The 26,431-nt window shown below is 42.7% G+C and overlaps 1 protein-coding gene across 3 annotated transcripts in view; it reads left to right on the top strand.

Annotated features, from left to right (window-relative positions):
- The window catches only part of BPGM (bisphosphoglycerate mutase), a 28,058-nt gene extending 14,659 nt beyond the window's left edge, over positions 1 to 13,399 (top strand). For all 3 annotated transcript variants that reach the window (XM_054087887.1, XM_054087881.1, XM_054087895.1), the window contains 2 exons: positions 948 to 1,603; positions 10,215 to 13,399. In XM_054087887.1, coding sequence (XP_053943862.1) covers positions 1,003 to 1,603; positions 10,215 to 10,393 — 780 coding nt within the window. In that variant the 5' untranslated portion in view covers positions 948 to 1,002 and the 3' untranslated portion in view covers positions 10,394 to 13,399. The remainder of the gene's footprint in view (positions 1 to 947; positions 1,604 to 10,214) is intronic.
- Positions 13,400 to 26,431: the final 13,032 nt, after the last annotated feature.

Below are 26,431 nucleotides of genomic sequence, written 5' to 3'. Positions count from 1 at the left end.
TTGTCAAAGTCCATCTCTGAAGACAATCCACAGGTTGTGGTGTTTAGTTGACAGGAGCAGAGAGAGAAAGGTGCTGCTTGATGTTAAAAAACAGACAGCTACAGTTTCATAATGATGACAGCAAGCACGCCATTTATGTCCACTGCAAAAGTAAAAACATTAGTTCTGGTGTCTGGGAAGCTGTCTTTGTAATTCATAGACACAAGAGGAAAAAAATACACTTTAAAGTCAGGAAGGGAATGGGATAATCTGAGATCATTTCTGATTCAGTGAAATGAGGTGTCACTAGTTGTACGTTGCATCCCAGAGTAGGTGTGTTGTGGCACTTGAGTGTGGAGGAACAATGGAGTAGGTGGCCTGGGGAAAAATCAAGCAGAGACTGGTGTAATTAGCAGGATTGGATGGGGATGTGAGGAAGCAAGTTATGCAGAGCATGATTATAGTGACATCTCTTTTGAAGAAGTCTGATAAAGTTCTGGGTATTGCCAGTTCCAATTCTGTGGTCTTCTTCAGTTGCTCTGGCTGAAGTTACCAGCTGCTGCCTATGCTTGCATTCCATTGTGGGTATGGGCAGCTCTTAAGAGCTTGGGCTCCATGTCTCGCCTCTAAGCTCACTGGTAAGAATGAAATCTGATTTTCTGTTTGGGAGCCTCTGATACTTAGTGAGACTCTGTTTAAATACTTGAGGGAAATCTGTAGGCAGGAACAGCTTGTGCAAATGTGTTACTGATCAATCGGTTAAGTGGGCTAGTTGCAACAAGCTGGGTGGAGGATGGTGCTTTTCCTCCCCCACGAGAGTGGGAAGGAATTCAAAGCCAGGAGACCTCACAGGTAAAAACATACTCATCAGACACTTGTTTCTTCGTTTGTTTTGATTCTGATAGTTGTCTAGTTGTAATGCATTATCTATGGGATGCTTGACACATCTGCCTTATGTCTCTGTCCAGATGCATCACTATTAGATGCCAGACCAGTTGCCATCTGTGCTAAGCTGCAACCAAAATGGCTAAGTACAGGCTTGTTCTTCTAAGACATGGGGAAGGAGCCTGGAACAAAGAGAATCGATTCTGCAGCTGGGTGGACCAGAAACTGAGCAGCGATGGGATAAAGGAAGCTCAGAACTGTGGCAAACACCTTAAAGCGCTGGGCTTTGAGTTTGACCTCGTCTTTACTTCTGTACTCAGCCGCTCTATCCAGACTGCATGGCTTATCCTGCAAGAGATGGGCCAGGAGTGGGTTCCCATTCAGAGTTCCTGGAGATTGAATGAACGTCACTATGGTGCACTGATCGGTCTCAACAGAGCAGAAATGGCCCTGAATCATGGGGAGGAGCAAGTGAAAATATGGAGGAGAAGCTATGATGTTACCCCACCTCCCATTACTGAATCTCATCCTTACTATGAAGAGATATACAATGATCGTCGGTATAAATGCAGTGATGTCTCTCAGGATAATCTCCCAAAGGCTGAAAGTCTAAAAGATGTGCTTGATAGACTCCTTCCCTATTGGAATGAAAAGATAGTGCCAGAACTGAAAAGTGGCAAAATGATCCTGATCTCTGCTCATGGTAACAGCAGCAGGGCATTGTTGAAGCATGTGGAAGGTAAGGGCTTTCCTTGTAGCCTTCCCTTCTCTCCTTACTCAACTGCTTAGAGCTTTGCATCTTGTTCTGTAGTGTATATTATTTATCTGGGCAATGTAACATTTAATATCTGCAGTCTCCAACAAGAAAGAAAGAAAGAAATTGTCCTCCTGGAATAGGAATCAAGCAGAAGGATGTGGAAGGGAGAGAGAATTAAGTTAGGTTAATGTAGTTATGAAGAGAGACGGATGCTTTCCCCTTTTTTCTCACTGCTCATTTTAAACCACTGTATTCAAACTAATTTTGTGGTTGGCCTAGGTAAACAGAAAGTCTAATGGCTCCAGCTGTTTTTGGATTTATTCGGCTGCTTTATTGGAAGAGTTGAAGTCATAATCTGTTCATTAGACAAGCATTGCTGTAACACAGTAGAATAAAGTGCTTGTCTTGGGTTGTGGAAGACATTCTTGACTGACTTGGGGGGCGGGGTTCACTTTTGAGGCTTCATTTCTGATAATTCTTTACTTAAAAAAGCTGCTGTGACAGGGAGCTCAACAGAAAGTAGGTACTTATTAAAGCTTATGCAAATACTGTATTATTTCCCAATATAGAAAACACCTACCAATAAACAGCTAAGTTGTTAGCTTAGTATAAGGTTGCTTATTTATTTGGGTCTTGAAAAGGATGTCATTTATCCTTAAGTCATTGCTAGATTCTTCCCTCCCACCTCTTAGTTAATGACATAGCTTCTAGTTTGTCATCTTAAACTGGAAGATGGACTGTATTAATTCCTTTGTCTGTGGGTAGAGGAGACCTTAGTGATTGTACATGTGTGAATGCAGCCTGCAAAAGGTGTAGTTGCAAGTATGCACAGACTGGGTTGTGTACGTTCAAATCTTTAGTTATAAAACCCTCTGGTGTGTGCCTCTACAGCTCTGACTCTGCTGAGTACTTTTTGCATTCAGGCATGCTGGAACAGTCAGGACAGCTGATGCTTCAGCAGGAGTCAGAAGCCCAGGGAATAAGCATGTACCCGTGCCTTCTGGAACTATAGAGATTGTGAATTCATCAGTGGTTGGATGAAGGAAGAAGGCTGGTTCAGGCAGTTCCACTAATGGAGTCTGTGGTTGTGAAATGGTAAAGAATTGCAAAGGAAAAAGAGGTGGGGAGATCTGCAACTATAATGTTTCCTCTGACCCTCTCAAAGAATTGACCCAGGTCTGTGCAACCATGCTGGCCAAGTTCTTTGAGGGTGAAATGCTGCAAGCTGACCACAGCTTCAGCAGAAACCTTGAGGCCTTTCCTGTGTAGACATGCACCAAGGCTAGTGCTGATGACGTCAGTGACTGATAAAAGCTACTTGAAAGTTAGTATGGCTGGATTCGTTGCTGCAGAACAGTGTAAATTAGAACAGCTGCAAAGGTTTTTTTGGGGACAATCTATTAGGTTTATCTCTTCAAGGGCTGCCCACGCTCAACCAGAGTAGAACAGAGCCATGTCTTGTCTGTCCTACGCTATACCTTGTCCCTCCCAGCATGTGCTTACTTAGGGAAATGTGAGGAATCCTTGGCAGAGGATTTAGTTCCATTGACTGAGGGCTGCCCATCAGCTACCCCAGCTCCCATGCAGGAGCAACTGGCAGATATGTGTTGGCTCTTTTGCCCTTTATGCAGTGAAGATTTGGATTGCTGCAGAGCTTGCCAGATTGGTGTCACAAACAGAGCTTTAGGACCTCTGAATTGCAACCTGCTCTTTTTTCAGAGCTCCAATCTATTTGTAGTTGGATCCAAGCAGTTCCTTGTCTGCATTGCTGACTGTCTCTCCCTTTCTCTCCTGAAAGATTCAAGTTGTGAGCTGCTCTGGAGCCTTTCTGGAGTTGGACCCAGTCCAAAAGTTCTTTAAGTTTCTCAGTCTACTGTATATATAGCACCCACTATGAGGTGGGCTTTGTTTTTGTGGACTTCTTTTGACAAGCTTAGTGTGTCCTGCACGTGAGAGGGAGTTTCTAGGCTCCTCTATTTTAGCTGGAACCATGACTTTTGGCACTTAGAAAACTGGGATCCAAATGCCTCAAGCAGCTATCCTACATGACTGCATGGATGCCTTTAGTCAAAGTGATAACTTAATCCTGGAAGCTGTAGCTTGGGATCTTTAAATGGCAGTAAATATGAATGTTTTAATTTGGGTTGATCTAATGAAACAATTCTAATTGTTTTAGTGTGAAACGTAATGTCTTTTCTGAAAGACTTCAGGGTGTGCTTGATGTTACTGTTTCAAGGAGGTCTGTAGTTCTCTGAATCTGATTTTTTTCCTTGTATGCACTTGGAGATGAGAAACAGCAGCTTCATGGGGAACTTGCTTTCCTGTCCTAGTAGGCTGAGGGCTATTTCTCCTGGAGGGTTCTGCTGAAGATCTCAGTGGTTGGAGCTGCTGGTGTCCATTAGGGACAGTTGGCACAACTACAAAATTGGCAGAGCAAGAGGACAGTTTTCATTATATATTACTTTCAGAGAGCCTTTCCAACCTTAGTAACATCTTATTCTTCAGGCAGTCCTCTTGTGCTTTTTGGTGCAAGTGTCTTGTCATAACGTAGCAACTGCTTTGTTTCGTGACACCTATTGGCATGCACCCAGATCTTTTGACAGGCCTTATTTTTTCTTTCATGGGATTCCCCCTCTGACACATTGAAAAAGCAATGGCAACAGTATGTTAATGAGAAGGTTATCTAAAGTAACTGTATCAGAATGTTTCAGCATGCAAAATAAGATTTATGGAAAATCATATTAATTATGAAAGCTTCAGTTGCTAAGATCTGCTAAATAAGCGTCCTGGATGCACAGGATCTATTTACAGGTGATTTTCTCAATTCTTTGAAGGTGGAATAGTTTTTTATCTAATAAATGATACTTCAAATTGAGATGCTCTTAGCAGTGTCCCATTGTGGAGAGAGCATTAGCATAATAGGTGTGACCAGCTTGCCCTGTTGCTCTTGAAGTACTGGTTGGAGACCAAGTCTAATGGACTAATTTACCAGACAACTGGCAGAAGAATTGATGGCTTGTCTCCTTTCTTCCCTCCTGACCGTTTATTCCAGAGAACTGGTGTGAAGTACCTCAAGACAGAGTATGGTGGAAAGCCTGATTCTAGAATTCCATCCGTGTTGAAAGGCTGTGATCTCTTGGGTACGGTGTGGTGGTCACTGAGCCTTGCCAAGCTCAGGGTGAAAAAGGAGGGAAGGAGTTACCTGGTCTTTTGAAGAAAGATGTAGGTGTTGCACCCATTGGCCTTGTCTGGTTGTGGTAATAGAGCTGGGAGAGAGCTCTGGAACTGAGCTTGCAAGCAAAACATGGTGACTGGGAAGGGCTGATGCTGGTTTCACCAGATGGTGAGCAGGGAGAACAGTGCCTTCAGGATTTTACACTGTTGTGTTACTATGGGTGTGATACTTTTACAGTATTCTAGTAGTTCACCTGCTGGAGCTATGCATTGTGAGTTCTGGTCTGGATTGTTGAGGGCTACTTAATAACGCTTGACCTTCTTAAGGAAATGCTACTAGATGACTGTGGTGTCTGAGGTCAGTTACAGAAACCAGCTTGAGATCTCACAGCTCACTGCTGTTGATATGAGATGATCTTACTCTCCCTGTTATTCATCCCAATCTTTGCTCTGTGCTTTTGTTTGTTTCTCTCGAGCTTGTTGGGCCTTTTTGCAAGTTAAATTGGCCTGTAAACCAGCAAGAAACAGCAAGGAGTGTGTAGCTTTCTGTCACGTCAGTGGTTTGAATCATCTTGGGGAGGGGCGTGGCAAGTACCAGGTGATTAGTGCAGAGAGGCTGGAACAGCCTGACCAGGACCTGCAACTAGGACAGAAAGGTTTCATACATGAGTTGTTAGTGACTGGTTCCCTTAAACGTGGTCTTGAGAGACTCTCAATAGTGCTTCAGCCAGAGACGGAAAACTTCTGCCAGAGCTCTGTCCAAGGGCAGTATTTGTGCGAGTAGGCTCCAGAGTTGCATGCTTGGAAAACTCTATTTGTCAGTGTTGCCTTGAGTTCCTGGTGGTGGTAGCGCAGCCCGAGTCTCTACTCAAGACTTGTGCGACTTTCTCACCAATGCCCTAGATGATAACTAGTGATGGTAGTAGCAAACCCCATGCCTCTTTCAGCCTATTTAATCTTGGACTGCTTGAGGAGTTAAGGCAGGCTGGGTTTCTCTGCTGCGTAGGAGTATGATAGATTCATGGTTTGCTTTCTTACTCTGTCTTGTATTTGGATGTCATCAGTAATAACCACAGTCAAAGTCAGACTGTGATAATGAGCTGTTTATGTAATGACATAGTATTGGGTCTGGCTGAAATGAAGTGGGGTTTTCCCATAGCAGCCCTCATAGTGATGTGCTTTGTACTGATAGCTAGAAAGGTGTTGGTAACACACCAGTGTTTTGGCTGCTGCTGAGCAGTGCTGGCACAGCCTTCAGGCTGTCTCTCCAACATTCCCCTCCACCTGTAGGCTGGGAGTGGGAGAGAACTTGTGAGGGAATATAGCTGACCCAAACTGACGAAAGGGATGCTCCCTGCCATGTGATGTCTGCTTAGCAATAATAGCTAAGAGAAAGGGGGAGGAAATGGGCATTTGTTATTTTGATGTTTGTCTTCCAGAGCAACCTCTGTGCCTGCTGAAGCCCTGCTTCCCAGGAGGTGGCTGGACATAGTCCACTGGTGGGAAGTAGAGAATAAATCTTTTGTTTTCCTTTACTTCCATGCCTGGCCTTTGCTTGTGCTTTTTTAAACTGCCTTTATGTCAGCCCATGAGTTTTTTCCATCTTATTTTCTCCCCTCCCTGCCCTGTTGAGGAGGGGAGTGGTAGAGCTGCTGGATGGGCACCTGATAACCAACCAAGGTCAACCCACCATAGTGGGGCACCAGAAAATGCCACACAAAGCCAATGCAGACATAAGTAAGGGTGAAACAAATGTAGACAGTATGCTGCAGTCATGGTTGTAGCCCGCCCATCTTATTCCTTCTTTCCTTAAAATATGCATGGTGAGCTAACATTCTGTGAAAATTAATAACCAGACTCTAACACTGCGCCCACTTCCATCTTCTTCCCTACTGAAGCTAGGTCCTCTGCCAGCCTGCAGGAAGGGCAGAATCTGGCCCTGAATATTTAACTTATTAGGCTAGAGCTTCGGTATTTTCACTAAGCTTGTAGGAAGAATGCCGTGACCTGATTTGGATCTCAATTACAAAGCAGCAGTTCTAGAACAAGCCGATTGTGGCTGAATTTATGTGTATAATCTTGTGTGTTTTCTTGGATGAATCACCTGGCCTCAGGTGTAGTTCACAGGTAGGGAAGGAGAGGTGTAGCTATTCTCAATAACTGTTGTGGTTTTTGTGTTGCTGTGACTATAAGACTAGAAGAAAAGAACTTGGTAAGAACAGGTGAGAAGGAAGGAGAAACTGAGACGGCTCTTGTGGAAGTTGGTTGTACGTGCTCGAAGTCAAGCCTAAATGAAGTTTGCCTCTGTAGGACTTTGCAGGGTGCACGTATTTCAAAGCACTTCATGGGCTGTATGGGGTAAGGGTGAATTCTTAACCTTTCATGGAGACAGTACTTGTCTCTGTGTGTTTGATTTCTCAGTTAAGCAGAACACACATGAGCTGGGAAGGAATTCTGAATGTGATTTGGAGAGGTCTGTTTTGTAATAAGTGCCGTAACAAATTCTTAGTGTTCAAGTGTCTGACTGCTTCCTGCTGTACAGCTGCTATTAGGAGCAACGTTTAAAAGGTGCTTATGAGGGAGGACATGGAAGATGTCAGTGTGAGGTATGTAGCATTTTAACTGGGGTCCTGAGGAAGACATCCTGAGTACTTCAGTAATGTCTGTGGGTTCTTATGGGTGTACGCGAGTAGGACCTTGGCTTTAAACCTTCTCAGGAAAAGACTGCTTCCAGCAATACAGTACCCTTTAGCAGTGCTGGAACACAGGCTTTAGGATTCTCTTGGAGGGAAGAGTGTTGCTTCTTCAATGGTATTATTTCCCATTGCACCTTGTAGTCAGCAGTTGAGTCCTTCCCCTGATTTCACCTTTCTTCACTGTGAGATAGGATGGGGTTGTGACACAGGCTTGCTCAGATGAGGTGCAAGAAAAGGTCACTTGGCTATAGTTACAGCACATGAAGTAATTTGATAGCAGTTAGCTTCTGCTTTAAGTGTAAGATGTGATCTCTTTGCTGTCCTCCTGGCCTGCTGGGTGGGGAGTGTTCTGCGTGCATTTTGCCTGAAACTGAAGAACTTCTGTGACAAGCCTGATCAACAGTGTCTTGCTTCCTGAAGAACAGAAATACTATTCAAATACAGTAACAGAGCTGAAATAAAGCAACAGGATGCTATTGTTTCTTTAGGATTTTCATCTGACTTCAGCTTGCAGTTTCAGCTGCCTGGCTGTGAGGCAACGCTTACATGTGAGGAAAAATCTTGAGGAGAAAGCCAACATGCTTGCTGCAGCTTGTTTATCCTAGACTGCACTGTTTTGCTTTGTAAATCAACACTGTCTGACACTGGTGTGGTCACTTTGTGTTCTGTAAAAACAGTAAAATGCATTTCTGAATCCATGTAGCTACAGCTAGTTTTGTTTAATTCACCCGTAGAGGAAACTTAAATATCCTAGCTGCTGACTACATTTTGTGGTTTGCCTGAATTCGCCTACATGACTTCATCTGCTTTGTGTATATCTGAAAGGTTTAGTCTGGAAGACTGAATTTGTGAGGTAGGCAGAACACTTCCAAGGGTCAGATGCGCTGTGGGTACACAGTGATGTGTATATATTGTTAAAATCCAATATGTTTAAGTATCCTTGAAATGAAGGTTCAGTCAGCTTGGCTGCTTGTTTTGCAAACCACAGTCCTTGAGAATAGTGCTTGTGCCTGGTAAATGGGCTCAGTAATTTTCCCACTGACGTCTGTGGTTTAAAAATTTTAGATGCTCCTTGAGTGCTTTTCCGTAGGTCTGTGATTCAGCTGACTACAACAGGTGAATTATTTATCCCTTGTACACAGAGATTGCTTAAACTGGCAGAGTATGACTTTTATAAATGGATTGATGCCTCAGTGTGTAACAAGGTGTAAGCCTCTTGCAATGCTTTCTTGGTTTGTTTTGCTTCATGTTCTTCTGAAGCTTAGGGCAGATCTATAGCTGAACTAAGTATTTAGCCTAATCGAAACAAGAATAGGTCACTGCAAAAGCTGCATGCTTGTGTAGTCTTTGAGCAGGGGCATAAAATGATTCTCACCTCATGATTTGTTCTCTATTTTCTGACCTGTTGCCATCCCACTGTTGCTAAGTGGCTTGACTGTGGATTTTCCTGTTAGCGTGTTGGCTCTGCTTTTCTATTTAATGTGAAAGTCACTGGTAAATTTGCACCTGTGTGTTCTGAGAACCCTCTGTTTTGTCAGCTGCTCAAGAAGATGGTTTTTTTTGCGCACCTTGGTCTAATGTATATATTTTATCAGTTTAGAAGCTTGATTTTTGTGTATTTTCTGGGCATGAATTGCTAGAAGCTGTCCTACTTTACAGCAGCAGGCTGCTGCTGTGACCTCAGTGCTTCTAGAAAGGGGAGAAAAAAGTATTGACATTGCAAATGACAGTAGCTTTATTTTGCCTGAAATTCTTGAGGAATAATGTCTTTGCAGTTACTGCTTCTTAATGCAGTTACTGCTTCTTAATAGCAAATATTTGGACCTTGTGTGGAAATTTAACTAGGAGGTTTGGTCTCAAAATTCACTTGGATGCTTTGGAGACTTGTCTAACATAAAGCTAACCAGGAATTTCATTGAAATTAGAATCTCAGAATATGTTAGTTAAGCACAGCTAGGTAAAATAGATTTTCTCTCCAGGTACATGTTGTTTTAGTGAAGTGGAAAAATAAAGGAAAATACTCCATGTTGTGTAAATTGACTTTCTCCCTTCTTTTCTTCTCTTCCTGTCCCATTTGGAAGTGGAAATAAATATCCTGTATTTGGTAATTTTGAGAATAATACTGTATTCAAGATGCTATAAGCTTGCTTTTGAGAAATCAGTTGTGGGCAAACAGTAATACTTACACTGGAAGAATTAAATACTGATTTTTAAGGCAGTTTATGTTAGAAGCTTTGTATAGAGAGTTTAAGAGAAGGCTTAATCTTTGTATCCTGCCTCTTTAAAGAGGCTGTTTGTGTTGATTGTTTAGCAGAGGTTGTTTCATGTTGGAGTAGCACATGTGGACTCTAATCCTCTTTTGTGATGTATGAGTTGAGAAGATATGGAGAACGACCTGTTGTCCTCAATGTCTTGTATTAAAGGAAAGGTATAATCTCCAGGGCAATCTCTTCCTATTTATTTTACATGCGTGGACTGAAAAAATGGGGAAACTGTCATCACCTTCATAGGAATTCTTTCCTTTGACTGCTTCTAAAGCACTAACCAAGTTGTGCTCTAGCTGGGAATTGACCCTTGAGTAGCTGGTGTTGTTGATGGAGGTTGGAACATGTCCTTGACTGGTTTAAGACTAGCTCAGAAATAAAGCTGATCTAGATGGGCAGTTAGGAAGCTGTTCACTAGGTGTAACTGTTGTGGTTTGTTTTTTTTTTTTTTTTTGGCAGGTATCTCTGATGAGGACATCATCAATGTTACTCTGCCCACTGGTGTGCCTATACTTCTTGAACTTGATGAGAACCTGCACCCTCTGGGCCCTCACCAGTTTCTGGGTGATCAAGAAGCTATCCAAGCTGCTATCAAAAAAGTGGAAGATCAAGGGAAAGTAAAATCTGCTGAGAAATAAAATCGCACTGACCAACGCAGCTGTTTACAAAGTGTGGTAATAAGTCATGATTTATGTATATGACTGCTAGGTTGCACTGAGTGAAAGTCTCAATTTCAAGCACTAACTAGTTGGAAGGGACAGTTTTTGAGTCTCAGGTTAGTAGATTAACCCTCTTTCAAAAACCGGAATTTAAATCTCAGCATGAGGTTATGGATTCTGAAAAAAGAAATCAAGAGATCATTCGGGTAATGGAAACTGGCCGGGCATTCTGCCCCAGATGTAGAATTGAGGGTCGCCCAGTACTGAAATAAAGGGATATGTTATTGGTGTCTACCAATAGTCTGTCCTGATCTGTTTAGGAGAAAAACACCAGCTTACTGGACTAAGTCCATGTTGTTACAGGCACTAAAACTTTCTTGCTAATACAATGGCACCAGGTGACAGAGTTACCCTGTATTATTCTTCTCTGTCAAAGGCCAAGACAATTCGTTCCGGATGTTTCTTCAGTCTTTCAGAACACTTTCAGCTGTACAACTCTTTGCCTTTAATACTTTGAGTATTCCAAGGCCAGTTCATGGTCTTGAGAAAAATTTTGTAGGGGTGTTCAGACTGTTATAAACTGTCTTTTGTTATACTATATTCCAGTTTTTAAGGAATCCTTTTTCCTCCACCATCTTTGCAAAGCATGGCATGATTGCATTTTGCTAGCTTGCAATAATAGGATTTAACTCAGACTTCAGTCCACAAACCAGGCACAAAGGTCTCCTCCTCAATTTTAACTTATCACTTAGCTCTTAAAGAGTGACATGAATAGCTTTGAAACACTTCAGGAGTGTCTAGTAGAGGCTTGAGCATCACTTAATCAAATTGTTGGAATAATTTCTGTTTACCTCAGTATAACTGGATATAGGACCCCCCTAGCTTTCCTGAGTTACAAAGATCTCTTGATGAATATGCTCCACGGTAATATTACTGTGGCCTTCTCTGTACCAGTTTTTCTGGTGAGCTGGAAGAGATGTGTAAGGCATGTAGGTGCGTCTCTTCCAGCCATCATGCTAGCAGGGAAGGATATTCTGGCATTCCTGAAAGTGTTCTGTAAAACTCCTCACAATCATAGCTTGATTCCTGCTGAGTGTGGCCTCGCTGTTGTGTTTGGCACTAAATTTGAATGCTTCACACTGTGCTTAGGTGTAGTATAGCATGTACTGCAGTTTAGTGTTCTCTATCCACACAAGCATCAGGGTAATTCCACTTCTGAAGACTTGCTCTAATCCTACTTGCAGATATGAAGCTATTACTTAAATTTAGATCAGACCTAGTGTCTCAACACCTGAGCATCTGTATTCTGACCTTAGTTACCAACACGGGCAGCACATTTGTATGTAGTGTTGGCAGCGTAACTCAGTTACAAATCTCAAGAGAAGTTGATGAGAATTCCCTTTTAAAATCCTGGAGTAGTTGGTGCTTTGCAGTGAGCAGTTCTGTAGCTCATGATGTGGTTTGTTTTTTTTTTTTCCCTTTGAGGGCAGCAGTGTGACAATGTTGTGTGCCTCTGACATCTCCCTGCCACATGGAAGTAGACTTTCCAGGCCTGCTGGCTTGCAATAGTGTGGCATATACTCCTTAAAAGACCTCATACTAGATGGTAGTTTCTCTTCTATGAACAATGTTTGGGCTTCTTTTTGGTTTTGTTTTTGTAGCCCTTTCAGTAGGCACAAAGTTACATGTTTCTCTTTCACACCTAAAGCTGGTAGGTTTCTTTGTACAATCAAGGATATTTCAGTATTATTGTTTCCTCTGAAATACTATTAGCAGTTTCCTGACTACCCTAGTTGACACTGACTTATTCCTTTGTGGGTTTTTAGTTTTCTGTGCATAGAGTAACTCAGAATCTTAGCTGATACTCTACAAACCAGTGTTATGGAGTTAGATTGTTGATCAGCAAATATTCATACATCAATGCCCTGAGGAGGGCCACCGGCACTCAAGTGGTTAGATTCTTCCCAAAAACATCAATAATGTGTGAATTTCAGTGTTGAGTGAAAAATTACAGTAGATTTATTAACAAGACAAGTTCACCCATGTGTTGTCAGTGGGAACCGCAAGCATCCAGATGCGTGGGCTTCTAGGCCTTGGCTATCAGTGTCCATATCTCTTTGGCATTGTGATAACATAGAAATTCTACAGGGCTTGAGATGCAGCTGTTATATCCTTTGAAAGGAACCCAGCTGAACTGTGAGATATGCCCTCTCCTCTCCTTCTTTTAGAGAGTTCATGATTTCTTCTGGGGATGGAGTGGGGAATGGAAAGGTGGGTGAGTGAATGTAGAGAGCATAAATATTTCTTCTTGCAGCTGAATGGATGAAATTGATGGAAAACAGCCTTTCAAGAGGTCACAGACAATAAAAAACAAGTGTCATATTTTCAGGTGGCACTGCTTCTGTAGTGCAGTTTGAGACGTGAATAGTGACAGTGCCTTGGGAAGATTGACTTCATTTGCTTTAGTTGTGTCTCCAAAGTGATGACAGGATTTTCTTTGCACATCTGGCAGCAATACCACCTTGCAGAAATATTGGATGGAAACAACTGGGGATTTCGTTGTGCTCTTTAACGTTATTTTGACACCTTGCCATGCTTGCTTGTGAATGGCATTTTTAATTAAATTCCTGATACATAAAACATGTACTGAAGAAGAGAAACCAGCTTCCATCAACAGTGGCATAAGGATGCCTGTTCTTCAGACACAGCAACATTAGAGGGAGAAATGAGGGTCATCTTGGTGGTATTAAAAATCAGTGTTGGAAAACAATTCCCCTATGTTTGATTGAGTATGCCTAAAAGTCCTGTAAGGTAACGGGTATTTCTACAGCTGACATTACGGATGTGATTGATTTGGTTTGTTTATGCATTTTTAACTTGTGGTTCAGTAGCAGTGATAGCTCTAGAATCTCTTGAAAACCTTTGTAAATATGGTGGAGCTGGCAGGTTCTTTAACTCAATAAATTAATCTGAAATAGAAATTAACTTGGCTTCAGTCTTTCTTCCTTCCTTCCACTCCCTTCCCCTTTGTTTCTGGGACTGACAGGTAAATAAAAAACTGTGACCTTCAAGATCCCAGAGCTCATCAAGTGTTGATCTTGTATCATGGAGTCACTTTGGTAAAAATAGTGTTAGAGCAAACACTGCCTCGTGTTTACATGTGAAGAAGCTGAGCTGGAGGGAAATACATACCTGTTTGAAACTCTGGGGGTATTTGTATAGGAGCAACAAATTAAGCATTAGTTCCAGAACAATGGAGCTAAATAAGTGTTCACTGTTGCCCATGCTTGCTTTTCTTTTTAATAAGTAGCGTTAGTTTCTGATAGTGTGTTTAAAATCATAGCTTCTGGAATCAAAGCAAACTCCTTCGTTCTCCAAAGTATCTGGTATCAAGTGGAATTGTGACTCTAATGACGATTGTAAGGAACTGCAGGCTTACTGAAGACTTTCTTGTTATTGACCTTCACACAGAAGGCCTTGGGTAATAGGGGGCAGTATGAAGATCCTGAAAATGTTGAATGCCTAAGTAGAAATGGGGAATAGACAGCTGTATGGCTTTAAACAAAAGCATACTGAAGAAATGGACTTCTTAAAGGTCTCTTTGATTGTGTTGAGAGTGGGGAATGGAGCAGATCTATATGAGCCATTTGTGTACTGATATTTAACATTTTTTGGTTAATGTGGGAGTGCTGCCAGCCAGTTCAAAGCTCTATTGGTGTTTTAAGGTGTATGCCCCGTCTTCCCTCAGTTACTTTTTCTACTTTGCTCTGCCTTGGCTGAATTCTTCCTTAGTTACAGTTCAGATTCTTCCTGAGCCTTATCCACTAATCTGTGTGTCTGGAAAAGACCACCTAGATACTGGCTTGGTTGAGTGCTCTGTAAAGTTTTGTTTAGAAAAGTTTAGAGTGCAGGGGAGTTTGTTTTGGTCAACTTGGTCTGTGCAGCCTGAGGAGAGACTGACATAGTTATACTTTTTGTTTTCTTAGGAAACTTTTTAGTCTATGGTGTTGATGCGAAGTACCTAAGTGCCAGGTGAATACCAAACAAACTCAGCTCTGCTTTCACAAATTTTCAGTCACCCTGTTTCATAGGTGCCAGTTCCCTAAGTTCACAATAAATGTCACTTGGCAATTGCTTTGTGTTCTGTGCTGGCCACAACTTCTCCTTAGCCTTAAATGCCCATGGGCAAGAAGAAAGCAGATGTAATGACAACTCCACTGCTCAAGAAAGCTCAGAGCTATGGTAGGAATAGATTCTAGCAATTCAAACAGTGCAGAAGGGTTTGGAGAGAAGAACCTCTCCTTTGTGAACTGTGCCAAACAGGTATTGCTGCCTTTTCCTTGTATTATAGTGGCCAGAGGTTCTGCGGTTGGATAAATACAAAAGGGAACTTGACTTTAGCATCACAGAGAGAGCAGTCTGGCTATCACAGGACACTCCTCCCTCCTACTGTCTTATTAGCTTGTTACTCAGCTCCCAGGCCTTCTTGGGGCTATTCCAGCAGAATTTAGCAGGTGTGCTGTGTCCCTGCTCTATAGTAGGAAGGAGATGAGGGGAAAGAGGCTCCCTGTTCTTGCTCTTCACATTGTGCTGATAGAGCAGGGGAGGGCAGCAGATACCAGACTATGAATGTTACTGTGCTGTGTAGTCAAATTCAGTGCTGTAAGGTAGCCTGAAGATGACTTCTAATTGCTGCTTTTGAAAGGAGAGGACATTGACCCACAGCTCAGTCAGAGATGGCAACACAGATGCTGCAATTGCTCTGTCAGGCTACAGAAAGCAGTTGTGGTCCTAATGGATTGGCATTGTGGTCCTGATGGTCCTGGCATTGGAAGTTCTGTATCTGCAAGCATATGCTTCGTTAAGAGTTGTGTTGTCCTTCAGGTCTCTTCTAGCTACCTGTCAGCACAGCACGTAGCCTTTAGACATTTTCCCACCTTCAGTCTGGCAACTTACATGAAAGAAAGTGCTAGTACATATTAACTAGGTAAGGAGAGAAGCAGTGTGAGCCCAGCAATGGTAAGTCTTCAGTTTTTGGTTGTTGGTGGCCACTGAGGAGCCAAGCAGTACTTCACCATCTTCCAGGTCAGTTATTTCTAGCCATTAGGAGCAAACAGCCAACCGAGTGTCATGAAGGACGCTGATGCTGCCAGAGCTGCCCAGTGGAAGTGTCTGTCTCTTTCAATTAAAGACATTTTTCCTCCTTGTTCCTAGTGCTAACCTAGCAAAAGTGCTGGAAAGGAGGAATATGCAGTTGCTGTTAATCCTGTAATCTCGATAGGAGATTCTCTTTGCTGAGACGCTAACAACCTAGTGAATCCTACTTTCCTGACAGATACTTGTCAGGCTCTCAGTAACTGTATCGTCCTATGATTAAAGCCGAGCTAGTGCTCTAGTTCAGATCTGTGGCTCTCCATTCCTGCACTCTCCAGATGGTGCTTTCCATGGTCTGAACAGAACACAGTGGTCCTGGCTATGCTAGGAGTGAGCAAGCAGGCATAAAGATCCATAACTATCCCTAAAGACAAAACAATTACTTTTACACAGATTGCAGCTGTAGATGGGCTTGCAGGAATGGAAGTGGACAACAGATGGAGCAAGTGCATTGTGGTAATCGCATACTGGAAAACAGGAACAATTTTACACTCATGTGTGCATATAGGGATAGCAAGGTGGAACCAACGTCTCCCAAAAGGCAGCACGTTTTGTCTCTGCCCATGCTGCCCTATAGTTTGACAGATAGTGCAAAGGTGATTTAATTCTGGTGTGGGATAAATTGCACTCATCTAGGTCATTTATACAGGCTGGTGATCAGTCCTAATTTTTGTCCCGTGTCAGCAGCTTCACCAGACTAGATAAAATCAATAGTGTTTGAGGAGAGAGATTTAGTCTGCAAAAAAAAGTCCCCCAAACTCCACAATCCTGGTCAGTCATGATACATTAATAAGGCTGTGTCAGGAAAGGTGAGGGGGAAGTCAATGTTGCATGAGCAAAGGAGCTCAGCAATGAGGAGATGCCAGGTATATCAGGGGTGCCTTGAGTTTCAGGGATCTAATTTCAGATAACCTTATCTTAATTTTTCCAGAGGACTGTATATTATTTTCCATTCCCTATCAGAAGTTGTGGAAATTTGTAGCCATTTTACATGCTTTCAAATTGACCTTTAAGGTAGGCAGTCCAGACCTCACTTCATACATACCTTGTAAAACGTTGACTGATACGACTTATTGAAGCAGAGTGAGTCTGTAAGTGTAGTTGATGGAAAAACACCACAGCAACACAAATTCCCAGTCTTGTACTGCAAGGCTCAATATTGCTGCCTTCCATAAGATGTTAGTGTGAAAAATGCTTGATGGTGACACAAAACTAATGAGCTTTGTCTGGAAAGGAATGGTTTTTGAAATACACGTGTGCACCTAAATTCCAATTTCACAAAATATTGTGGGAACTGCTACTCAGTTTTTGCCAGGCAATAACAAAGCAGAATAAACTTTCACAGATCTCGGATTCCTAACTGCTGGCTGCAGAAATCTCTTGGGCCAACAACTTGGAAGAGAAGACACAGAACATAAGATTTTCAGTATTGAAAGAAGGCACTTTTCATTTCAGTAGGTCTCCTAAGGCCTTAGGAATAGCTTCCATGAAGCTGGAAATCCTTCACACAGGCTGCTGATAAGAGCTTTCTGAGATCTGTGAACTATTTTCATCACTTCATCTCATTCGGTGATAACCAAGTGATTATTAGTAGTATAAGGTCAAATATTGCTCTTAATTTTAGAACTGCATGGCTTCTCTTACTTACAGGTAAATTTTATGTTTCTCAGAGACCCTGTTACATTTTGTAGTTTTAATCCTCCCTGATCCAAATCATGCATTGGTTTATGTAGTAGATGAACTACATTTTCATGTTAAGTAACATATATTAGCAACATCAGATGCAGTCAGCCGTATGAAAAATAATGATTTCAAATACACGTTTATTTTTATCTATATTGAGATAATTTTTAAAATTTCCTCTAACTTTTCTAGAAATTGTTTTATATTATTATCAGTCCTATGCTTTAGATGTCCTTGTTCATGTCACAATGTTAAGTAAGATTTATGTTAGTATGTAAGTCTGGATTCCCAGCGTAAGAAGTAGTGGTGGTTGTATTGCAAATATGTATCAGGGCAAATTCCCCTCGCTGGGTACCATCTTTGTACTGCCTTCATACCTCAGGCTGGACTATTACTAAAGATGCTCACGAAAAATTTAATATTGGTAGTATATAACGAAAATATTTAGGGTCTCTATCACCCTGGGAAAAATGTAAATGCAGTTATTTCTGAAAAGGAAGTGTATGACCCTCAATTTAATGTTTTAATAAAATTATTAACGAGTATATAACAATGTTTAAGAATTTTCTGTGTCCAAGTTTTTTATTTAGTTCCACTGTGACTCGCAGTATGTCTTACAGACATGATTTTCATTTATTGTACACCTTGCATCCATTGCCCCTTGTCCTCTCTACACAGCTCTTTGTGAAGTGAGAGCCTCAGTCTTCTTTGTAGCTGCTGTTTAAAGACTGTGAAATACTGTGAAGTACCCCCTGTCCCTTCTCCAGCGAGAAGAGACCCAGCTCCTTCAGCCTTCCCTTATCAGATAGGTTCTCCAGCCCTTTAACCATCTTTGTGGCCCCACTTTGTGAGGACCAGATGGATGTAACACCACAGATGAGCCCTGGCAAATACTGAATAGGGTGTGGTGATCATATCTCTACCTCTGCGGGTAATGTCCCTGTGGATGCAGCCCAGGATCTGCTTTGCCTTCATTGCTGCAGCAGTAGACTGCTGACTCAAGTCCACCAGGACCTTCTGTTTGCTTTCGGCAAGGTCACTCCCCAGGCACATGGATCCTAATCTGTACTGGGCTATTCGATTACGCTGTAAAAGATGCAGGACTTTGCAGTTGTCTTTGTTAAACTTCATGCACTTCTTCCTAGCCCACTCTTCCAGCCTGTCTAGGTTGGTCTGTAAGATGGCTCTCCCTTTTGACATGTCCACCTCACCACTCAGTTTGGTGTCACCAGCGAACTTGGTGAGGGTGCTTTCAGTTGCATTGTCCAGATCATTTATCATAGTATCATAGTATAGTAAGGTTTGGAAGGGACGTTAAAGATCATCTAGTTCCAACCCCCCTGCCATGGGCAGGGACATCCCACTAGATCAGGCTGCCCAACGCCACATCCAACCTGGCCTTGAGCACCTCCAGAGATGGGGCATCCACAATCTCCCTGGGCAACCTGTGCCAGTGCCTCACCACTCTCATAGTGAAGAAATTCTTCCTAATGTCCAGTCTAAATCTGCCCCTCTCCAGTTGATACCCATTGCCCCATGTCCTATCCTCACAAGCCTTTACAAATAGCCCCTCTCCAACTTTTCTGTAGCCCCTTCAGGTACTGGAAAGCCGCTATAAGATCTCTGAGCCTTCTCTTCTCCAGGCTGAACAGGCTCAACTCTCTGTTTCAACAGCTCCATATCCTTCTTATGTTGAGGATTCCAGAACTGGACACAGTATTCTGGATGAGGTCTCACAAGAGAGGAATATTTATGAAGAACTTTGAACAGTGTGGGGCTTAGTATCCATCCCTGGGGGACCCCACTTGTGACAGGCCGATAGCCTGAGTAAAAACCATTGATCATCGCTCTTTGAGTGTGGCATGTGAGCTAGTTTCCTACTCATCCTGGAGACAGCCTGTCCAGTTTATATCTTGGTAGTTTGTCTAGAAGGAGACTGTGGAAACACTGTTGAAGATTTCGCTGAAGTTCAAGTAAATGATGTCACTGCTCAGGATCTAAATCCAGATTCCAGCCTGGCTTTAAATATTCAAGAAAATCATAGAATAATGATTGAGTTGGAAGGGACCTCAAAGATCATCTAGTTCCAACCCCCCTGCCATGGACCGGGACATTCCCCTAGACCAGGCTGCCCAAGGCACATCCAACCTGGCCTTGAACACCTCCAGGGATGGGGCATCCACAACTTTCCTTGGCAACCTGTTCCAGTGACGCCACTGATTATTTTAATGCATACATCAAACTGCTTTGAAATGACCAAGTTTTATGCCTCAGAAAGACTTAGAACAAAAACAACAATAAAAAAGAGACTAATTATCCTGTAAATCCGTTTTATGTATGTACTCAGTGCCTCCTGTTAAGGCTAGTCTTCTGCTATTGACTAATTCTAACCTGAAATTGTATGCACTGGGATTAGGCCTACAACATGCAAGTTCTCTCTGTGCAAATCTACAGGAAGGCAAACTGGGTAGTGGAAAATTACTGTATAAACTCCATCCCAGGTTTAAGTAGACCCTTTTGTTTGATAGCATAGTAGTGAAAGGCAAATATTCCTACTTTGTGCTTGATAATGTGTGTCATTTGCAGTATTCAATAAATCACCAGTAGAATGGAGTTGTTAGGGTTTTACAGATGAGGAGATACCCCTGAAGTACTCCTCTCTTCTTCTACTTCCTTATCAGCTTCTCTCCCCTTCCCTTCTGCCAACCTTAGAACTTAAATTCCAGAAGAACTTGGATTTTGGTGCTGATTACTCAGCTTGGAAAACATTAATTGGATTTGATTGGAATCTACCTGACATCTTTGTTCAGAACAGGACATAAATGAAAAAACAAAATCCAGCCAGTGCCCAAACAATTTCCATAGAAAGTTGCTGTCTACACAGTAAAAAAAAACGAATGCCAGCTGGCTGAAAACTCACGTAGTCCTTCATGTTTGTTTGAGGTGAAGAGTCACCACCTGGGTCTTGGTGATCCCTCTGGCTACTGTTCTCACATCTTTGCAGGCTTGTATATCTTCCCCATTTCTTGATGTGGCCTCGCCCTAAACTTCTACATCCAACGACATAGTCCCTTCTCCAGCAGCTCCCATGCAGCTTGACTTCCTCAACAGTTTGCCCCGCTAGTTTCAGAGCTGCTGAAGGACGTGCTTAGCTGGGAGGAAGCAAGGTAGGGTGTGGATTAAATCTAGGAGGGAGATGTTTCCAAAGAAACCCAAGAAATGCTCTGTTGAAGTATGGACTTCCAGCTGCATCACGTTTTATATTTTATAGTCCTGTCTGCTCGGCATTCCTGTGATACACAGGGGAAAATCAGGATTTTTATATTTTAACTGGAAAAAGCTACTCACATGAAACATTAAGTGGCCCATTTTTCTCTTAATAATTTTTCTTTACTTGTTTTGTTCTTTCTTTTACTGCAGTGAAAATCTCTCTCTCTCACAAATGGCAGCTCATGCACAGCAGTATTTCGTAGCTGACAGTGGAACTACTTCCATAGCAAGACCACTTGGGTGCAGCAGGAGGGTGCTATGACCTGAGGGGCTATAGCTGTGTGTTTCTGTTGTGTGTGGGCACAGCAGTGCTACGTGACGAATGATTCTTGTACTGCTATGGCTTGCCAAACCACTTCTGCCTCCACCACTCCTGGTGAGATTTGTGGTTGTTCATCACCTAATGGATCAAGTCTTTTGTTGATGATGTCCCCCCCCAAAAGCCTCACACTTACTTATAGGCACCACTCGATGTTAATTCCTGCAGGGTCAAAGGGCAGCGTCCCAGGAATGAAGAAGAATTGGTTGAGTTAATGAAGGGAAAAATTGATCACCGAAATATTAGTGGTGCTATATTAAATATGCCTGTACTTCCAGAAAGGATAATCCAAGGGCTGTCAAAACACTTGTGCAATCCATTTTCCAGTTTTATGTAGCTTTGCATTCGGTTTTCATGGAGAGGAGAAAAAAGTTTTCACAAAGCCTAGTGGTTTGGTCTTGGTTCAAAAGGTGCTTAATGTGTTTGCCTCTGGCAGCCCTATTTGTAAGTGTCACACATAACGATTTCCACTGTACTCAGCATTTCTGAAAAACCAGGTCGCTTGAAGAGTTGTCTAACTGGATGCTCTGAGGGTGAGTACGTGCTCTTATGCAGCCCTCCGAAACAGCATTGAGGGGGAAGAATGAGGCAAGGAATTGCCTTTGTCCTGTAGGTCCAGTTGTGAGACAAGTGCTTAGCTCTCATGTGTTTGATGGTGACAATAGAATTCTTGATTGCAAACACAATAGTGGTTCTAGCTCTTTGCACTCATGTTTTACTGTATTTACCCTGGTTATTATACTCCGGAATCCTGAACTTTGCTTTCCTTGCAGTGAAAGGTGGAAGTTCCACTCACTGCAGAGGGAGAGGACCAGGCTCTCCACAGATGCTTTCCTCCTTGCATGCCAAAATAAAGCAGCAGACTTTGAGTTGCAACCTTCGTATCTTGTCATAGAATCATAGAATCATAGACTCTCTAGGTTAGAAAAGACCACTAGGATCATGGAGTCCAACCATTCCTATCAACCAGACACAACAGAAACACACAGCTACAGCCCCATAGGTCATAGCACCCTCCTGCAGCACCAAATTGGTCTTGCTATGGAAGTAGTTCCACTGTCAGCTACGTGTGTATTTCTTTCTAGATTCTTGGGAGGGCCCTTAAAGACAGCAGCCTCGATGGACAGACAGGAAGAGGGCTAGACATTGCAAAGCATGAATAATCCTAAATTCTAGCCTGGTCGTTCACCTAATAGAGCTCTGAGTAATAAAATGAGGTTTCTCAGACAGCTTGAGATTTCAACTCCACCTTCTGTTTACAACAGTTTTGTTTATTTTGGTTTTGTGTGTGCTTAAAGGATTGACTTGTTTTCAAAATGTAGTTGTCTGTCCTTTCACCCACGCACATGTGGCCCCAGCAACCCAGTTTTTGCTTGCTTTGTGAGAGCCACCCTGTGATCACGTCAACAGATACCCAGTCTCCTGATGTACTGCTACTCAGAGTGAGGAAAAAGAGGTTTTGTATGGGCCCCTGTAAATAAATGGGTAGTACAAGAAACAACTTTGTGGTGTACTGAGCAGAACAGGACTGTGGAAAGAGCCAATGTCCACATTTCCTGCCTCTGCTACCAAGATCAGCCATGGAATCTTAGAATCACAGAATGGTTTAGGTTGGAAGGGACCTCAAAGCCCATCCAGTTCCAACCCTCCTGCCATGGACAGAGACACCTTCTACTAGATCAGGTTGCTCAAAGCCTCATCCAGTCTGTCCTTGAACACCTCCAGGGATAGGGCATCCACACCTTCTCTGGGCAACCTGTGCCAATGCCTTGCCACCCACATAGTAAAAACGTACTTCTTAATATCTAATGTAAATCTGCTCTTTTTCAGCTTAAAACCATTACCCCTTGTCCCATCCCTGCACTCCCTGATAAAAAGCCCCTCCACATCTTTCCTGTAGCCCCCTTTAAGTACTGGAAGGCCGATATAAGGTCTCCCTGAAGCCTTCTTCAGCTGGAACAAGCCCAACTGTCTCAGCCTGTCTTCACATGGGAAGTACTTCAGCTCTCTGATCATCTTCCTGGCCTCCTCTGGGCTCACTCTAACACATACATGTGCTCCTAGTCTTCCTGTTGCAGCAGCGTGGGCCACAGTTCTGGCAGTCGAGATCCTTGCAGACACACTCCTCTCGTTGCTTGCAGTGCTCTGAGTGCTGTTTGTCTGTGTAGGCATAATCAGTGGGGAGTGACCCTTTCCAGGAGGACATCTCCTGAGACAGGATTTGCAGGGAGTAACAAAAACTGCTATTAGGAGTCAGAGAAACTAGGAGCTATGATGAAGAAATCCATATATATTTCCTGTATTGGTGCCCCTTCTTGTTCTTCCTACAAGAACTGTTATAAGCATTTACAATATAAAAATAGTAGAGAAAGGTTCAGAAGTCTTTGGTGGCATTTTATGTTGCATTTGATAGACTCGTGCTGTAGGTTCCAATGAGATTCTCTTCAAGAGTTCATTCATACAAGTAAATAGATGTCCAAAACCAGCCTGCAACTGGTCAATCTGGCCACAGCCAGCTCTGCAACAGACAAGAAGATCATTCTGTCAAGTCTTGATGGTGCTCTTGCAAATGGCCGGGGACTTTTTCAAGTTACATTTAAAGAAACCTGATACAAAGCTGAATCTGAAAGAAGAGTTCCTGCCTGTTGTGATGTGGCACTTCAAGATATGTTCCTGATAACACTGTTTTCTTTATCAAGGGAGACTGATGGGACAGGCTTTACCTCACCTCCTTGTACATGTCTGCAGACTGAATATCCCGACTTGAGCTGGGGTCTCCCTTGGCTCCTTTTCTTGACAAGACAGAAACAGGCCTTTTTAGGATGTGAGTCATTGGACCTATTTCAGACATTTCATTTAGGTGAGGTTAATGATGACTTCCCACTATTTACTCCTCTTCATTGAGTCAGGGAGCTCCTGTGTGGCTAGATCTGATCTAGCATGTGTTTTACAGAAGGCACCATCTGCACAGAGGCATCAGTCTGCCTCATTAGGTCTCGTTTCTTAGCTGCAGTGTTGATTTTGTTTGGCGATACACATAACAAGCAATCTAAAACCATGGATGGGTACGATGGCAGTCTATTTGGTCATCTGCTCCAAAGCTGGATTTTGCTGTCCATAAAGCAAACTTGGTCTCACTACTACAGCTTCTATTCCACCCCATCCAGGGCAATGGAACCAGCTTCCAGCATGCCTCGCAAGTTCATACGCTGCCCCCAAAACCCCTGAGGCAATGTATGCAGACTGCTGTTCTGCTCTTGCTCCTCAGCTGCAGTGTGGACAAACTCATGGTGTCAAAAGACATCTTGGGGACATGATTGCACAAGTCTGAAGAATTAAACTAGGGTAAATACAGTGTGACTCAGGAGAGAAACAGATCCACATTCTTTTCTTAGAAGGTCAAATGCTTTACACGACTGGTTTTCATCTCCTGCAGTCTCCAGCATGTCCTGCTGGGGAAATGGGTCAAGGTGGAGGGAACTGGGGTCTTTTGTTTCATTATTGGTGTGTTAAATATTTTATGGAATTCTAGTGTTGAAAGTTGCAATCTGAACCATTGAGAAAAAGTTCAGCCCTGCATACTTAGCTTTGAGAATATGCCCATGTGAATTTCTCTGATTCAAGAGGAGCAACCACAAGGGAAATTCTCAGGACAGATATTTTCAAATTCTAAATAGAAATGTAACAGGAAATTAAAGTAAAAAGGAAAGACCATGACCAACATCCATAAAGAATCATTTGACAAGTGTCCAGATATCGGCTGCATAACAAATCTAGGCAAACCACCAAGAAATATGTATTTGTTAGGCTTTTTCAGTTGTTTTTCTTAAGTGCAAATCACTTGAAGTAAATAAAACTGACTCAGGAAATGGGTGTATCAAGGTTTTCACTGGTGTAATTGTAATTATGAAACATATTTTATTGTATTAAAATCAGCATCCAATCATTAGTTTGCAGTCAGTGTAATTGGATGCGTCTGACAACTAAAGGCTCAGTCCTGATCCCATTTATCCTTTCAGAACTGCTTCCTTTACACTGCTGAGCCTGTCAGCAGCTGTTTGTATTTGGTGTGTCTGTACAGGTAAGACAGATTTCAAATGATGGAAGCTCCAGTCTTCCTGACAGCAATGTTTCAATTGTCTCTTCAGTAATTCTGTTTTTGGGGAAGAGTGGATACCTACCTGACATTAATGAACAAACATTAACAAACTGTCCTGTGACATCCATGACATGACTTTACGTGTAACTTCTTGTGAGCTGGAGGTGAGTGTTCAGCATCGGGCCACTAATATTCTGGATCTTTTGAGTTCACAAAACCTGTGTGGCAATGCTGCACAGCACCACTGAATGGGCATCCAGGGACCTAAAAATCCCACAGAAAGGGAAAGTTATATTTAGTCCTACTTGTAAGCCCCAGGGAAAAAATAATACAATTGCAAGCTTATAGTCTGTTAGGCCTTCTCCTCAAATTAATATTTCCAGACGTTTAATGCTAGAAAATTTTTGGAATAAAAATTCTAGGATATAGTATGTGAGTGCACATGTATATAAAAATATACACTGTCTTATATGACAATATAGAATCATAGAATCATAGAATAGTTTGGGTTGGAAGGGACCTTAAAGATCACCTAGTTCCATGGGCAGGGACATCGCACTAGATCAGGCTGCCCAGGGCCCCATCCAACCTGGCCTTGAACACCTCCAGGGATGGGGCAGCCACAACTTCCCTGGACAACCTGTGGCAGTGCCTCACCAGCTTCATTGTGAAGTTTTCCTTATGTCTAATCTAAATATTCCCTTCTCCCGTTTATACCCATTGCCCCTCATCCTATCACTACAAGCCTTTGTGAACAGCCCCTCTCCAGCTTTCCTGTAGCCCCTTCAGGTACTGGAAGGTCGCTGTAAGGTCTCCTCTGAACCTTCTCTTCTCCAGGCTGAACAAACCCAACTCTCTCAGCCTGTCTTTGTATGGGAGGTGCTCCAGCCCTCCTGATCGTCCTTGTAGCCCTCCTCTGGACACATTCCATATCCTTAATATAACAGTAATTGTAATGGAGAATCATACATCCTCACTCCTCTTGTGTCAATGGACTACAGGATAGGGACCAGGGGGGTAAACTTCCTCCCACAGTAGAGAAGGATCAGGTTTGTGACCACCTGAGGAACCTGAACATATGTAAGTCTATGGCACCTGATGAAATGCATCCCAGAGTCCTGAGGGAATTGGCTGATGCAGTTGTCAAGCCCCTCTCCATAATATTTGAAAAGTCATGGCAATCAGGAGAAGTCCCTGGTGACTGGAAGAAGGGTAACATTGTCCCCATTTTTAAAAAGGATAGAAAAGACAACCCTGGGATCTACTGACCTGTCAGCCTCACCTCTGTGCCTGGGAAGATCATGGAGCAGATCCTCCTAGAAGCTATGCTAAAGCACATGGAGGACATGGAGGTGATTAATGCCAGCCAGCATGGCTTCACCGGGGGCAAGTCCTGTCTAACCAGCTTGGTGGCTTTCTATGATGGGGTAACCATAGCAGTGGACATGGGAAAACTAGCGGATGTGATCTATCTGGACTTCTGTTAAGCCTT

This window comes from Cuculus canorus, chromosome 1 (assembly GCF_017976375.1).
Source record: "Cuculus canorus isolate bCucCan1 chromosome 1, bCucCan1.pri, whole genome shotgun sequence".
NCBI classification, from domain to species: domain Eukaryota; kingdom Metazoa; phylum Chordata; class Aves; order Cuculiformes; family Cuculidae; genus Cuculus; species Cuculus canorus.
Note: the sequence above shows the minus strand (reverse complement) of the source record. Positions and strands in the feature narration are given on the sequence as shown.